General features: G+C 46.2%; 1 protein-coding gene across 1 annotated transcript in view; it reads left to right on the top strand.

Annotated features, from left to right (window-relative positions):
* The window catches only part of LOC103185231 (VPS10 domain-containing receptor SorCS1-like), a 179,915-nt gene that overhangs the window by 106,802 nt on the left and 55,102 nt on the right, over nt 1-18,011 (top strand). Inside the window, exon 3 of the mRNA XM_042336802.1 lies at nt 4,737-4,836. Coding sequence (XP_042192736.1) covers nt 4,737-4,836 — 100 coding nt within the window. The remainder of the gene's footprint in view (nt 1-4,736; nt 4,837-18,011) is intronic.

Below are 18,011 nucleotides of genomic sequence, written 5' to 3'. Positions count from 1 at the left end.
CCTTTCCGACGTGAAAGGTGCTATATAAGTGTCATTTTCTGTTGTTCCCATTCTGTACAGTGATTGTAAATCTTTGTAAATTAGCCTTGAAGCGCTTTGGGACGTTTCAACATTAAACGCAAGAGGGCAGAGAGGAACTATCAAGTGAACTCAGGGACAGGTTAAACACATCTCTGGCATAGTTTTCCCTGCGTGCAGTTGAATCCATGGCTCTGTTAAGAAAGAAACCGAGACCTTGCACCTTGCTGCGTCAAGTGCATATGGAAAAAGATGGACTGACTCATTTATCCGTTGATGATCCATAGGCAATCACCAGAACAATTGTAATGCACCATCCCATTATTTTAATGACATCTATAATGGAACCAGTGGAATAATTCCCTTTGTTATCCCCGAGATACCTATTATGCACAGGAAGAACCCAGCCGAGTGTGTCTCTCTGACGATCCATAGCACAAGAGATCTCAGACCAAATTACTTTTAATAGCGACGCCATCGCTGTTATTGTTTTTTTAATATAGAAAGCAAAATATTGGAAACGACACTGTCTCGTTATTCGCGCCCAGAAACAGGCAATCACCCCCTGGTTAGAAGGTCGCGGGTTCAAGCCCCCACATGGGGACTTGAACTCACATAGTCTAAGCTGATGCTCCAATGCAATGCTGGGGGGGGGCGGGGTTGCATTGTCGGAGGTGCCATCCTTCGGATGTGACGTTAAAGCGCCTGTACCTGTACAGGTGGATGTTAAAGATCCCGTGACACTGTTTGAAAAGAGAAGGGGGTTTCTCCGACAATCCCCCGGAATTGGGCCACCCCATTTGCTCCCAAAGTCTCAAATCACTCCACAGTAAATTATTTTCCTGATGTGAAAGGTGTGACACGCCCTGGCCAACAATCCCACAAACGAATTAGAGATGACGGGTTAAGGCACTGTATCAAATGCAAGGATTATTATTATTATTATTATTATTATTATAATCATTATACAACTGGTCACTCACTTCATGGCCGTTCACAGGACTTTGCTATGCGCAACTTGCCAGCTTCGCTCACCCACAAAATAACACAGTCACATCACTTTACAGTAGATCCTGTGAAGCACTTTGAGACATCTTTATGATGTGATAAGGCGCTATACCAATTCAAGGGTTATTATTATTGTTGTTGTTAAGTCTTAGTTATTGGCTCTATGCCGTAAGAGTGAACCTGCTGTCATCTAAGAGAGAGAGCAGCTCACACAGTGTGGGAAATGCAGCCAATCCCAGATGAGACATGTGTCACACATCGGTGGGTGACAACACTGTCAAAATAATAACTTGAAAGAAACTCCAAGTGATTGGAGAGAGTGAGAAATAAAGAGCTCGTGAGAGAAAGAGTGAGATAGAAAGTATTACCCACCAACGCCCAGGGAATAAGATGCTTAAACTGCAATAGACAGCAGGTGTCAAGGTGCAAAGTGTTCTCTTAGATGCATCCTGGCAGTAGAGGATTGATACAGTCCCAATCTTCCTCTGATCCAGTCTCTCCCCAATACTGTCTGACACAATCACTGTACTGATAACACCGTACTGTTCACTCCACAATGCCTTCTTTAAGCCGGGGTAAGGCGAGGGGATGTGGGGGTGGGTGGGTTGGGGGGAGCGGAGGCTTGTATGGAGTGTAAACACTGGCACAGACTAGGAATAATAATAATCATTGCATCTGATGTAGTGCCTTTCGTGTCGGGAAGACATCTCAAAGTGCTTCACAGCACAGGATATTAGTGTAGAGATCAGTGGCTGTGTATTTTGTAAGTGAATGCGGCAGCCAATTTGCTCACAGTAAAATCCCACAACCAAGCATGAAGTGAGCAATTAATTCTATCGGGGGGATTGTTGGCCAGGACACCGGGAGAGAGAGAAACTCCCTTCTCTTTTCGAATAGCGAAGCGGGATCCTTTAAGATCCGACTGAGCAGACGGACAGGACCTCGGTGTAATGTCTTATCAGAAGGTCGATTCTTTGGACAATTCAGTGTTCCCCCATTCCGCCCACTCCCCCCACCCCCAGCGCTGCACTGGAATCTCAGCCTGGTCTGTGTGAGTTCAAAGTCCCACTGAATGGCCTGTTTGCGTGCTGCAACTTAAGCGCTCCGAGATGCCGTCTGGGGTGAAGGGCGCTATATCGCCCTCCATCCTGAACGGAGGGGAATTTACTGCTGGACAGAAAAGGAAGAGAGATGTCCAGGCACTTGCATGTGAGACACACGTGGACGCAGTGTAATTGAGATGTTCTGAGTCCGTGTTTGGCTCAGTCACAGATCAGCCAGTGGGAGATGTTTATTCTCCACTGGTGAGGTGGGAACGTGGGAGATATTTCTGTCTGACAGATTAACAAAACGCTCCAGGCACATGTACCTCTGGAACTGAGTCCCAATTAGTGGAGTTTATCTCTCTGGGGAGGGGGCGAGGGGTTCCACACATTTTGCCCACAAAATACATAGTCAATTCACTTTACAGTATATTCTGTGAAGCGCTTTGAGACGTCAAGGCTATATCAAATGCAAGGATTATTATTATTATCTGATCTCACCCCCCCACCCACCCCCACCCCACAACCCTGCTTCAGACCTCCCACCTTCCCATTACTGTATCGAGCTGCTTTTTAAATGAGTCTAGTGCCCTGGCCTCTACCAATCTTCTTGGCAATCCTGTTCCAAATCGTTAATTCTCCCCCGAGTAAAGAAAAATTTCCTGGTGTCTGTCCTGAAATTGCTCTTTTGCAACTCTAAACCCTTACCCTTTTATTCCTCCTTGTTGGGGGGGTGCGTGGGGTGTAAGCGGGGTCTTCTTGGAGCTAAACTTGCTCTGGGATTTCTACATGTAGATGGGATATGTGGAATTCTCAGTTTGATTTGGATACTTTTAAGCATGGTAGTGGGTTTCCGCACGTGTCAGACACCCGGCTGATCACAGTGCTGGGTTTGTTTCTCTCTGTGTCAGACACCCGGCTGATCACAGTGATGGGTTTGTTTCTCTCTGTGTCAGACACCCGGCTGATCACAGTGATGGGATTCTGTGTGTGTCAGACACCCGGCTGATCACAGTGATGGGATTCTCTGTGTGTCAGATGCCCGGCTGATCACAGTGATGGGATTCTGTGTGTGTTAGACACCCGGCTGATCACAGTGATGGATTTCTCTGTGTGTCAGATACCCGGCTGATCACAGTGATGGGATTCTGTGTGTGTCAGACACCCGGCTGATCACATCGATGGATTTCTCTGTGTGTCAGATACCCGGCTGATCACAGTGATGGGATTCTGTGTGTGTCAGACACCCGGCTGATCACAGTGATGGGTTTCTCTGTGTGTCAGACACCCGGCTGATCACAGTGATGGGTTTCTGTGTGTATCAGTCATCCAGCTGATCACAGTGATGGGTTTCTGTGTGTATCAGTCATCCAGCTGATCACAGTGATGGGTTTCTGTGTGTGTCAGACTTCCACCTGAGCCTCCCAAAATTCTGCTGTTTGGTGTATTACAAAGTATTGTGAAATTATTCCTTTTACTAAAAAAGTCTGTTCGCTTTATTGTCCAAGTTATCTTGAGGCTAAAAGCATGATTGAGTAGATTGTTTCATCATTAATTACATTAAATGACAAAACCCATTATTTAGCACACACAGACACTAGAAAAAACCCACACAACGCTTAAGAAACATGTGTTAACCTAACATGATTTACATCGAAAGTTGATTGAGTGCAAATCTCTCACAGGGCCCTTTTCATTCTATATTGGTTTGAAATATGGTTCGGAACAAATGACAGCTTACAAATGTTTCTGTACCTGGTCTGTTATTAATAACAGGAATCACCAGTTAAACGCATCAGGGTGAATTATTAGGCAAGGCAAATGTGTTTCGCATTACAACTATTAGTAAATCACTCGGGTTTGGGGGTCGCTATCAAGGCCTTGTGAGCTGTTTTTTCTATGCTTGCGCGTCAGCCTGCCTCAATCGGTAGTGTTCTCTCGCCTCCGAGTCCGAAGGTTGTGGGTTCTGGATGACTGACACATACAGAAACCCATCACTGTGATCAGTTGGATGACTGATACACACAGAAACCCATCACTGTGATCAGCCGGGTGTCTGACACACACAGGGTCTGGACAGTCCAAAACGGATTGACGAGGCAAGGCTCTAAGAATAAGAATGAGATTAATAGTAGTCCTTGCATTTGATATAGCGCTTTATCGCGTCTTTGTGAAGCCTCAAAGCCCTTCACAGAATATGCTGTAAAGTGTAGTGACTGCGTATTTTGTGAGCGAAACTGGCAGGGCTGCTTTCAGCTCCTAAATGTTCTCCGGGAAACGAAACAAACCAGTTCATTCCAAATTCTGTCCTGTTTTCTCGTCACGCCCTGATCTTTGGCCCACAGCGCCTCCGTGTAAATTAAAATGCACCGTTGCCTTCAAAATAATAAAAAAAAATCCAGCTCTCGTTCACAAGCTCGCTCGATAAAGAGTCAGCGCTAAGAATGTATATTTGATGCTGCGGCAAATGCTCCAGAGACCCGGAACAGTATTGTGAATGTAAATTGCCATTGTGTTACAGCGCAGTGTGGTCGGAATGACATTCTGGTAAGTAAGCCTGGCACAAGTCAAAGTCAGAGACTCAGTTAAGATTAAACATTACAATGAGCTGAAATGGTTTGATTTCTCTCTCTTTCTCTCTCTCTTTTTTTTTAAAAAAAACTTCAGGTCAACTGACTATGGAACGACTTACGAGAAGCTCAATGACAAAGTGGGTCTGAAAACCGTGCTGAGTTACCTTTACGTCTGCCCCACCAACAAGAGGAAGGTAACAGATAGCGGCTGTCATGCAGCAGCTTTGGTTGGGACTGGGATAAGCTGTGCTGGGAGCTGAGCTGGACTGAGCTGTGTGGGGCTGTGGCGGGGCTGGGGCTGGCCTGGACCTGAGGCTGGGCTGGGGTCTGGGCTGTGTGGGGCTGGAGGCTGTGCTGGGCTGGGGGCTAGGCTGTGTGAGGCTGGGCTGGGGGCTGGGCTGGGCTGGGTAGGGAGAACACATAAACTCCAGAAATGAGTCTTACTTACACATCGTTATAAACGGCGGATGCCCTTGACACACTGTGGAGTGAAGTTGCTGTCATTAATTTGTAGGACTTGTCTCTGAGCAAACAAGTGACTACAGAATTTATCTCTCTCTGTGTCTCCCTAATGCCCATCTCATTACTGCTGATTGTCCCAGGAAAAAAAAGGCTTTCAACTCATCTCCTTCCTCTCTGTGTCACTGTTTCTAATAGGGTGTGTATATAATACACAGTATTAAATTATATATAGGACAGTGATACCTCTGGAGAATAATAATCATAAGAACATCTTTCATTCATGTAACACTTCTCCTGTAAAACGAAAAAAAACTCCCAGGCAATTCACCGAATATAATTGACTGGAAATTAAGTGATTGCTGGGTGTCAGCCTGGCTCGGTTGGTGGCGCTCTCACCTCTGATTCAGAAGGTTGTGGGTTCAAGCCCCACGTCGGAATTTTGAACTCACATTGTCTAAGCCGGGGTGGGTGGGGGGGGGGTTGGAGGTGGTCCAACCTTTTAACAAAAGGCAAAACACTGCAGATACTGGAAATCTGAAATAAAAACAGAAGTCGTTGGAAAACCCTCAGCAGGTCAGGCAGCATCTGTGGAGAGAAGAAAGTTAGTTACCGTTTCAGGTTGATGAACGGTCTGACGAAAGCTCATCGACCTGAAATGTTAACTCGCTTTCCTCTGATCTGCTGAGTGTTCCCAGCGACTTCTGTTTTTACAGTGCAACCTTTTGGCTGCTGAGGGCCAGATGCCTTATTTGAGAAATGTCCGTGGGCCGCAGAAGCAATATTGTGGTGTTTCCCTTCTAGAAACATAACATAGCATCTACAGGTTACGGAGAGCGCGGATGGAGCGGCGAGGGAATGAAATGTATATGTGTGCTTGTGTGCTTGTGCTTGTGTATGTGTATGCTTGTGAATGCATGTGTGTGAGCGTGTGTGTGTACATCCGTGCTTGTGATTGCGTGCTTGTGTGCAGGTGTGTGCATGTGAGGTGCCTGTTCATACAGGCAAAACAGCATTGCTTCCCGGTCAAAGTGTGAAATCTGCAGAAATAGATACCTAAAGGCAGAGATTGGAAAGAGGTAAATAATAAAGATGTATCTTCGTGAGTTGCGGAAATAGGTATTAAATTATTGTGGCTGTTACTCTTCACCTACGGTTGGTGACATTGAATGCGCTGCCTTCATAACGTTTTAAATATGTGCATAAATCACAGCCAACGTTCCCTAAATAGCTTCCGCGCCCCCAACCCCCCCCCCCCCACCTCCCCAGCTCCGGCCCCCACCTCTCCGAATCTTACCACGACTGAGCTGCATAATGGAGAAGAATTATAATTGTGAAACTTCTCCTGTCAGAGCAAACTACACATAAATAGTGAAATTGACTGAAACATCCCAATGAATGAACCTTCATCGTATAATCTGATGAGGGTTAGTCTTTTCATTTTAATCTTATTCCAAGAAAAAAAAATCGGAAATCCATTGTTTTTTCCCTCCAGTTTCTAACCTCGTTCACTTGAAAGGAATAGACGGGTTTTATACCAAGAGCTGACTGAAGACTGTGAAATTCTTAGCCCTAAAGATAGCTTAAAAGCAATAATAATAAAAATAATAGTTATCCGTGCATTTGATACAGGGCCTTACCTGTTCATCAAGATGGTGCAAATAATAATAATAATAAGCCTCGCATTTGATACGGCACCTTATCATGACATTGAAACATCTCAAAGTGCTTCCCGGAATATATCGTAATGTGGATCGACTGTGTATTTTCTGAGAGAAAATGCAGCAGCCAATTCCACACAGCAGTGTCCCAGGTTTTACTGTGAAGCTGAGTGGCCATGAATTTGTAGGTTCATTTGTAGGTGAACACAGCAGCCAATTTGTGCGCAGCAATGTCCCACAAATGGCCGTGAAATGAACGCCTGATTTTATTTGGGTGGGGGGGGCGCGGGGGTGTGTGTGTGTGACAAACATAAGAATAAAGGATTATTAATATGATCACGAGGCAGATTCTCAGGCTCATACATCGCTCCGTATCTGAGCCAACCTGATTATCCTTGGCCATTGTATTCTCTGCCGATGAGAAATATCACTTATTAAGTATAATTTGTGAGTTATTCATTAAAAACAAAGCCAATAGGGTAGCTTGCATGCATATGTTTCAGCCTCCGCGTGATTAATGGTTTAAACGCCAACGTTTATTATCATATAAACTGCAGTGGCTTTTGGGGAAATGGAGAAAAATTTGCATTTGTAAAGCTTGTGATGTGTGATACCACGAACCAACTGAACTTGCATTTAGTAAGAGACTCTGCAGTGCTGTTTCAGTCCCTTAAGATTTCTCCCACTGTCTCTCCCTTTCTCCCTCTCTTAATCACTGCCTCAATCCCTCTTTCTTCTCTCTCTCCCGCTTGATCTCCCTCTCTCCCCCCTCTCAATCATTCCTAACACTCCCCCTCTCTTTCTCTCTATCACTCTCTCCCTCCCTGTCTCCGTCCCTCCCTCTATTCCTTCCTTCCTCATGTACCTATACTAATAATAATCCTTGCATTTGATATAGCGCTTTTCACTTCTTCTAGACGTCTCAAAGCGCTTCACAGAATATCCTGTAAAGTGAATACGACTGTATATTTGTGGGCGAAACGCGACAACCAATTGCGCACAGCAGCGTCCCACAAACAGTCTTGCCCAAGGTTTCGCCCTGCCGGGAATCAAACCCAGGTCTCTCGCTTGAGAGGCAAGTGCTCTAACCACTGAGCTTCAGGACTCCACATCTAGCTTCCCCTTAAATGCATCTATGATATTCGCCAATTTCTGATTTAGAAAAAAAGATTTGCCCACCTCAGAATAAAAACTAAAGCAATCACACTGAGAGAGAAAGAGACAGAGAGAGTATCACGACTCCATTCTCTGTTACTTGTCTTGGAATGAATGGCACTTTGAGTTATAATGTGAAATAAGGCTATTCTATCTGCCCTGCCCTATATCAGGAGAGCTGAATAACCTATTTGACCAGCTTAATTATCCTAAGTGAATTTAAGTAGGCTGTGAGGGTGAAATAACGCCTCATACAAATTCATGGCTTGCACACGCCTCCCATTTTAAGCAGTTCCACTGCCTGTATCATTTTGCCATTTGCAGATCCTTTTGTTGTTGCAGCTTAGATCTCAAATAGTCCCTTAGAGTCTGTGCGTAAACAAGTGAACAATCCCTCGAACTCCCCACTCTCCTTCCCGTGGCTCAGTTCATATAATTGCAACTCAGTATTAGAAGAGAACAGAGGGCAACGGAAGAGGGGTTGAGGAGCACCAACACTGGCAACGACTGGTTGGGCCGAATGGCCTCCTTCGATCTGTAAAGTTCGATAGAATTAGCCGTTAGCCTGGCTCAGTCAGCAGTGCTCTCGACTCTGGGGGTCACAGAGTTGTGGGTTCAAGCCCCCCTCGCTCTGAGCTCACATGGTCTAGGATGACTCTCCAATGTAGCGCTCCCCCATTCACCCCACCTTCCCCCACTCAGCCCCTTCTCCGCTCACTCCTCCCTTCATACACATCTCTCCCCCACACAAACCCCTCCCCTCCTCCATACGCTTCCCTCACTCACCCCTCTTCCCTCTCCGGCCCCCAGGTAGTCCAGATTTCAGCTATGTGGAGTACCGTAGCGTAATGGTTAGCGTTCTCGACTCGCAAGTGAGAGGACCCAGGTTCAATTCCCAGGCAGGGTGAAACCTTAGGCAAGTTTCCTCACTCCGCACACCTCTGTTTACCTAGTAGTAAATGGAAACCCGGGTTTTAGTCGATTGGCGGATTGCTTTCTGGGGGTAATAATCCCTACCCCCCCTCAAAAAAAATGCGGCCACTCAATCGGCGACTGTCTGTGCGCAATTGTCTGCCGTGTTTCTCCCACAACATACACAGTCAATCCAATTTACAATATATTCTAAGTGAAGCACTCTGAGCCATTTCAATGACCTAATAAGGTGCTATATCAAAAGCAAGGATTATTGTCCCCATAGGCAGATTGATTACTGCACGGCTTGTTATAAATCAGGGTAAAGACAGCTGAGAGCTTCACTGCCCACACTTTGACTCTAAATCCTAGCACTAATCCCTACTATATTGGACACGGAAGTCTTTCCCTGGTGTGAGCGCAGCCACATTGGTTTATGACGCTAACATCCCATCACTGGAATCCCTCTCCTGAGTGGCGGCTGACACTAATAAATGAGGGACTGTCAGTTATCATGGTGTCTTTTGACATTCAAATCCACTCCTAATGAAACCTTGTCAATCCTGTGACAGGCTGTCTGGGGGACCACAGCATTGGACACTGGAGAGAAATTGATGTTTTATTCAATTACATCCTCGCCCGCTGATAATCTGCAACCCCTCCCCCACCTCACTCATAACACACACTTACACACACACACCCTCCCCCACCTTACATACACACACATACCTTCCCCCACCTCACACACACCCACACTCACCCACCTCACACTCTCACCCACCTCACACACACACATACACATCCTCCCCCACCTCACACACAAACACACACGCTCATACCCTCAGTCTCTTCTCTTTTCTCTCTCTCTCACACACACTGAGGATAGAGCCCTGAGGAATGCCATGTGTGACCGTGTTGGGGCAGGAGAAACAAAGAAATCTACAGCGCAGAAGGAGACCATTCGGCTCATCTGGCTCCCCCCCACCCCATCTTATCCCCATTCCCCTTCAAACTCCTCTCTTTCATAAGCCTATCTGCTTCCCTCTTGAAAACTACAATGGCCCTTACCTCTACCCCCCCACTCGGCAGGATGGTCTACATCCCAACCACTCTCTGGGTGAAAACATTCCTCCTAAGTTCCCCTTTGACTGTTCTTGTAGCTACCTTATAACTATGCCCCTATGTTTACTTAGCAGTAAGTAAGGAACCTGGTCCAGATCCCTGACTGTCCAAAGCCTTGGGACGTCCTTCCGACATGAAAGGCAATTTACAAATGTAATTTGTTGTTGTTGTTGTCGTTAGTCAATTGGCGGATCACTTTCTGGGGGTAATAATCCTTTTAAAAAATAATAATAAAAATAATTTGGTCACACAATCCACGACTGTTTGTGGGACACTGCTGTGCACAATTGACTGCTGCGTTTCACCCACAAAATATACAGTCACTAACCTTGACAGTATATTCTGTGAAGCGCTTTGAGACGTCTCAACAACGTGATAAGGCGCTGTATCAAATGCAAGGATTATTATTATTGTTGGTTGCCCAGAGTTGTGCCCCCTTGGGTTGCCATTCGCTTAAATTAACCCCTTTCCCCATGGACGAGCGCTTGTGGGTTCCTCAGAGTACCTGAGTGGGCTGCAGTTCTCTCCTCAATTTCCCCTTGCCTGTCAGCCGTGATTTACGTTTCATGCTGAAGTGGGCATCTGTGGGCTTCAGGGCCACTCTGATGTGTCACAACGTCCCCGTACTCAGGATTAATAGCTAGCCTCTTGCTTGGTATCACTCTCACCTTGACATGTCTCCAGAAATGGCTTGTGGCTGGATTGATGACATTGTCAGTAACATCCACTCAATAATGTTTGTCACTCTTCCCTGGTGTATTGACCAACCTCAAGGTGTTAATACCACATAGCACTTCTCTCGCTATCGATCGATCAAAAATCACTTGAAGTGTCAGGGAACTTGAATGCAAACATCTCGCCTTACAGCGATCCCAAACTTTCCCTTCCAACTCTACTGCAGTGGTTACAGCTCAAAATTCCAACTAGTCTTAGCTGTGAGACCGTTTTGAATTAAAATTTAAGGACACATAGAATTGAGGAAAACTCTTCGAACAGCTTTAATTTGGTCAACAATTCCCACCATCTCTCTACCCCACCGATAAAATTGGCTGTTCAGTTACGTCGTGGCTGTTTGTGAGATGTTTCTGTGCACAAATTGGTTACCACGTTCGCTTACAAAAGACAGTCATTACACTTCACTGTACATCTTCTGAAGCTCTTTGAGATGACCTTCTGATGTGAAAGGTGCTGTATGAAACGTAAGGATTTTTTTTTATAAAGAACCGGATGATGATTTAATAACAGCATCTACTACATGGAAACATATCAATGTGCAGCAGCAGCAAGAACAAGAACAGCAACTTGCATTTATAAAGCTTCACAGGGAACTGCTTGGGAGTGTAGTGACTGTGCACTTTCCAGTCACAGGCGTCAGCCGTTTTGTGCCACGGGAAGGGTCTCGGGTGCCAGGGAGGTTCGACGGCCAATTTATCTGGGGGTAATTCCTGGCGTTCCCTGGCTACCACGGAGACACAGGAAGGCCCCAACCAGCGGGAAACGTCACCATGGCAACAAAAATGATGGCCACCATCACCGGCCACTGGCCTCAATGTTTTTTTTCAAAAGGGGTCAAAGGGCAACGTGCAATGCTTAAAAAAAATCATTTCCCACAGCTATTCATCTTATCCGAGTCAATTTATTCCGACTTTCCGAGTCTTTAACATGCGAGAACTGGGTGAATAATTGTCAAACGTCAAAGCAGAGGTGAAGCACTGAAGAGATGAAATGCTCTTTGTGAAGGTGGAGGAAATAAGCGGCTCCATTGAAAGGCAGAGAATGTCAGCTCCACACTATATTACCCCTAGCAAATTAGTGCTTTCTACGCTATGGCTAAAACCCTCATTACAATGCGCTGCCCTTGTATTTTTTTTAGACTCAATTTATCCTAAAGTTAATGAAATCACTCTTTACTTGTGTTTGATATCCTATGTTTGCAAGGGCTAAATACCTGTATAATAAGAAGCGTTGTGTTATATTTGCCGCTGATAAACTCTAGATTAGGTTTTCCGCATCCACAAAAGATGATGATGTGAGCCTTTACATCTTTCCTCTCGGGAGGACGCCTCAAAGCGCTTCTTCACAGGATTTTCTATAAAGTGCGGTGGCCGTGTATTTGTGAACGAGACAGCTATTTTGCGTCCAGCAACGTCCTACAATCAGCCATGTCCATTCCACCACGACAAGGGTCACTTTCCCCTTCTGCCTTGTTCGGAGTCCATCCCACAAACAGTCGTGGATTGAGTGACCAAATTATTATTTTTTTTAAGGCATTATTACCCCCGGAAAAGAGATCCGTCAATCGACTAATAATGGGGTTCCTACTTACTGCTAGTTCAGCAGAGGCACGTGTATAGAGTAAGGAAACTTGCCTGAAAAACTTGCTTAGCCCGTGAATTGAACATGGGTCCTCTCGCTTGCGAGGCGAGCGCGGTAACTACTATGCTACGGGGGCTCCACAATGTTGTGGTCGCTCCCACAGCAAATGGCGGACTCCATTCTGTTCCATTCTGCGCTATAGACAGAGATTGATTGTAATGGCCCACAACATTGTAATGATGAATTCCTAATGTTTTGAGTGATTAATTTGAAGCAGTTAATATGTCAGGTTGATTTGAAGGCGTAGAATGTGTTGCGGACACACCAGTAAATATGTATCTCACCAACTACTATATCAGCACAGCTTAATGGTAATAGTGCTCGCCTCTGATACAGCGCCTTATCAGGTCATCAAAACATCTCAAAGAACTTCACAGGATTTTACTGTAAAGTGAGGTGATTGGGTACATTTGTAGGCAGACGTGGCAGCCAATTTGCACACAGCAACGACCCACAAACAGCCCACGAAGTGACTGAGCAATATTAGCTGAGGGATTGATGGCCAGGACACCGGGCAAAGCTGCCTTCTCTTGCAATAGTGATGTGGGATGTTTAATATCCACCAGATCAGGCAGACGGCACCTCGGTTTAATGTCTCATCCAAAGCACGGCACCTCTGACATTGCAGTGCTCACCAGCGCTTTAGAGACATTCTCCCTATGTGAAAGGCACTAGTGTATATAAGTATAATAATGGTAGGCCTTGCATTTGATTGAGTGCCTTTTCACGTTTTTGAGACATCTCAAAGCGCTTCGCAGAATATATTGTAAAGTGAATTGACGGTGCATTTAATGGGTGAAACGTGGCAGTCAACTGCGCTCAGCAGTGTCCCACAAACATCGGGGGAAACAGTTTTGCCCTGTCCAGGACTCGAATCCAGGTCCTCTCGCTTGCAAGACGAGTGCTCTAACCTCTAACCACTACACTACAGGACTCCATCCTGTAGCACTAAATTGTGTTACACTCAACAACACTAAATTGTTGTTGTTGTTATTGAGAACATCTCAAAGTGCTTCACAAAGATTGAACGGGGAGCCCAAGATGGGAGGGAAATGGTAATTGATCTCACAGGGATTGTGGGGGGAAGAGGGAGCAGGTGGAGCAGGGCGAGGATTAGGGGGAAGGTGGACTCACATTATCCACAGAGCTTTATTCTGCTGCTTGCAAAGCACGTAAGGTTGTTGGGCAATGGATTGATGTATAGGGTTGAGGCACCAAGTGTAGTGTTTACTGCAGTCACCAGCCACCAAAGGGGGTCAAGTGTTGCCTCGAGGGCTACTTCTTCCCTGGCAAAGTTCCTTCTTATCAATTTGATTTCCCAGCGAGCAGAATAATCACCACCTGGAGTCCTGGGAATTACCTGTCAGACTCGCTTGCAGTTATGCAACTTACCTCTGCTGCCTTTGATAATGGTACAGTACCTATGTTAGACTTCAGCACAAATCAAGGGAATAAACAGAAATAATTATAAGCAATCCCTGCATTTGACACTGCGCCTGATCTGTGGAATACCGAAGTGTTGGGATCAGCGCCCTCGCCTCGCAAGCGAAAGGAGCCAGGTTCAATTCCTCGGCAGGGCGAGTTTCCTTAGGCAAGTTTCCTTACTCCACATGCCTCTGTATACCTAGCAGTAAGTAGGAACCCAGTTGTTATTCGATTGGCGGATTGCTTTACCGGGGATAATAATCCCTCAAAAAAAAACAATAATAATTTGGTCATTTCAATCCACGGCTGTTTGTGGGACACTGCCGCGTTTCGCCCACAAATATACAGTCAATCCACTTTACAGTATATCCTGTGAAGCAATTTGAGACGTCTCAAAGACATGATAAGGCGCCATATCAAATGGAAATGTTAATGTATTTTTATTATTAATGTTCACCAGAATTGGCGGGAGGGGGTAGGCAGCAGTGTTGGAGGGGACGGACGGCCAGGGTGGGCGGTGACAGAGAGTATGGGGTGTGTGCGAGTAGGGGGGGTGGGGATTTCAAATCGGTGGGTGAGGATCTTAAATTGGACTGGGCTGGGTGCGTGTGGGGAGTGGGGTGTGGTGGAGGCGAGCGAGAGTGGATCGACAATGCAGGCAGGCAGCAGCTGGTGGAATAATGAACAGGAGAGACCGTACTTGTTCGGTAAAAGGCAATCTGTTTTGCCACTTAACAGCGAGAGAGACCAGAATAATGCACAGACACTTGAGTTCTGTGGGTTTTGCTGATAAGTGCTATGAAAACTAATTATAGTGTCAGCTCCTCAGCACTCGGTTTCCCAAGGAAATCGAGCCGTTTCCTTCTGTAGTGATTTTTATTGTAATGGGGGAGCAGGGATGGGGAGGGGAGAAAAAAGGGAGGCGTTGAGTGATTAGTAAACCCCCTTTCTCCTTCTCCCTCCCTCCACAGTTTGGGCGGTATTCAATTCATACAGCCTTTCACGTTGGGAGGATGTCTCCATGCACTTCACAGGATTCACTTGTAAAGTGTAGTGACTGTTTATATTGTGGACAGGCTCATAAATTACTTATTGTGAGGGGGAGAGGGAAGGGGAGAGTAAAGAATACTGCACAGTATTCATAGCGTAGTGGACTGTTTGTTGGGACACTACCGGGCGCAATTGGCTGCTGCGTTTCGCCCACAAATACAGAGTCGATCCACGGGGCACAGCGGCTGAAAGCACGGCTGCCGATGGTGGAGCGGAGGGGATGAGGGTCAAGCCAGGGGGCCAGAACCAGCCAAGCGGAGGCAGCGGGTAGTGGAGCGGGGAGAAAAAGCAGGTCGGAAAGGTAGGGATGTGCCAGGGCATGAAGGGATTCGTAGACAAGTGAGAGGATCTTGAAATTAATCCAATCTGTGATAGGGAGTCAGCGGAGCCTGGCGAGACAGGCAGCAGGAGGGAGGAAGTCTTTTATTACCACTTGTCCACAAACCCAGCTCTCACTGCAATGCACTGAGTGGGACTCATCAATAACAGCATTTTGTAACAGAGGAAGATCCCACTCTGAGTGCAGTCCTTTCGCAAGAGGAAGAGTGCTGTGCTTGACAAACAAGGGTTATTGATGTGCACAGAGAGCACGGAGAAAGCCTGTGAGCACTGCACAGGAAGCCCAAACTGCTTAATAACCTCCGCACAGCACCCGAGAATAGTATTCAGCTTCTCCCCGCTGTCCCGGCCAACAGATTAGCTGCTCTAATTGGAAAACGCAAACGTCACAACAACTTGCATTTATACTGTGCCCTTATTTAGAATTGCTGATGATAATAATCCTTGCATTTGATACAGCACCTTATCACATCATTGAGACGTCTCAAAGTTCTCCGCAGAATATATTGTAAATTGAATCTGCTTCACAGTGATTTACTGTGAAGTGTAGTGACTGTGCATTTTGTAGGCAAAGACCGCAGCCAAATTGCGCACAGCAACGTCCCTCAACGAGGCATGGAGCGAATGAGCAATTTTTCTCTGGGGACTTGTTGGCCAGGATAAAACTTCCCCGATTAAAGAGGTGGATATTTGTTAGGTGAGGGTTTCAAAGGATATGGGGCAAAGGCGGGTAATTGGAGTTGATGTACAGATTAGCCATGATCTTATAAAATGGCGGAACAGGCTCAAGGGGCTGAACGGCCTACTCCTATTTCTATGTTTCTATGACGTCGGAAGAAATCTCTTCCCTTTTTGAATCACCATAAGATCTTTAACCTCCACCTCAACAGGAGCAGATTTAAAGTCACATTTGAAGGACGGCACCTCCAATGATACAGCACATCCCACTGTCATTGCACTGGAATGTCAGCCTGGACTAGAGGGTTATGAGTGTGTGTATATGTTTGTGCGCCCGTGTGCGTTTTAACCATTGAATATGTTGCAGACTGTAATTGACGGTTTCCATGGTGATTTGCACTGTTCTTTCCGACATTATGAAGAGTTCTGACGGGGCAAATGTTTATAGCTTCTGCCTGCGGGTCGGCCAGTCAGTGATATAATTAGACAAGGAATTAAAAGGGAGATCAGAAAACATTGCTTTACACAGGCTGCTTGAAATGCAGATTTCATTGCCCTCAAACCATTGATGAAGTCAATGCCTCTCAAAAGGAATTAGGCAGATGCTTGGAAGCTGGAGCGTTAAAGGGTATGATTCTTGTCACACTGTGGAGACTCATCGCAATGCTTAACAACAACAACAACAACTTGCACTTATAAGTGCCTTCCACATAGGGTAGAGTCTCAGAGCGATTAACACCCATGCTTAAAGACATGGGTGTTAAAGGGGAGCAAGCGCGAGAGTACGATTGGAATTTTTTTTGGTCAGCCGGGTGTCTGACACATGCGGAAATCCATCGCCGTGCTTAAGAGTCTCCAAACCAAACTGAGAGCTCCATTTATTATTATTTTTTATTAATATCTATTACTAATATGATTAGACAAGGTGGATTATGTGGAGAAACTAACACCAGGAGACACGTGATGGGCTGAATGAGCTGCCCGTACGGTTGTATGATTAGCAGGTGTCAGCCTGGCTCGGTCGGTAGGTCTCTCACCTCTGAGTCAGAAGGTTGTAGGTTCAAGCCCCACATCAAGACTCTTGACCTCACACAGTCTAAGGTGATGCTGGGGGAGAGCTGCATCGACAGGAATGACCGAACGTGCGGTCAAAGAGGTGGGTCTTGAGACGGACCTCGAATGAGGGGTGAGGAAGAGAGGGAATCACCATAGATGTACATGGCAGTCTCTTGCTGTGGTGATGACACAAATGGCTTACTCCACCCCACCCTCAATGGGCAAGTTTTCAGCCACTTTATCAATAGTCATATCTCCCCTCCTCGTTCCCTCACTCCCACCTCGCGCTGTGTTCTCCTCTCCCTAAATCCCTCCGTCTCGCACGCTCCATCTCCGCTTTCAAATCCCGTCTTTCGGAAGAGATGTTAAACCAAGGCCCTGTTTGCTTGTTGAGGTGGACATTGAAGATCCTGTGGCATATTTGAAAAGAAAAGAGTTTCTCTCTCCCTGTGTCCTGGCCAACATTCCCCCTAATAAAATTGGTCACTCATTTCACAGCTGTTTTTGGGACATCGCTATGCGCAATTGTGCTGCTGTGTTTGCTGTGTTTGTCACAGTCACTCAATTTCATCAGTAAATCCTGTAAAGCACTTTGAGACATCCTTCCGACGTGATATGCAGTGATTATTATTATGATTATTATTATTAAAAGCCAACTTCTTTGACGGCAACATCGGTCAATATTTTCACCTTTAAATCCCTCCCTCTGCAGTCTCTCCCCACCTGACGTTCCTCAAACCGCACTGACCCGGTCCTTCAGTCACTGGGCACATCTCTACCTGTTCCACCATTGTCAGCCGGGCTTTCAGCCTTTGGGATGTCCCAGTCTCTGGAACTCCATCCTTGGATCCCTCTGACTCGCTCCCTCCTTCACCGTGTTCAAAATCTGACTCAAGACCTACCATTCCGACTGCGCTTTCGGTCATCTTTCCTCTCCCCAACCCCACCACGGCTCCCATTCCAGCTCACACTGTCCAGCAGCCTGTGCTGTGTTAAGGCTGTGCTCTCGTTGTTTTGTCGTGTTTTTCCTATAGATAAACCAAATACTGCACTTGTCAACAACGCGTAGCTTTAACATCTCACCTGAATGACCGAGCCTCCAAACAACACCACACACTTCCCCAACCCCTCCAACC

Source organism: Callorhinchus milii, unplaced genomic scaffold (genome assembly GCF_018977255.1).
Source record: "Callorhinchus milii isolate IMCB2004 unplaced genomic scaffold, IMCB_Cmil_1.0 Scaffold7, whole genome shotgun sequence".
Taxonomy (NCBI): Eukaryota; Metazoa; Chordata; class Chondrichthyes; order Chimaeriformes; family Callorhinchidae; genus Callorhinchus; species Callorhinchus milii.
Note: the sequence above shows the minus strand (reverse complement) of the source record. Positions and strands in the feature narration are given on the sequence as shown.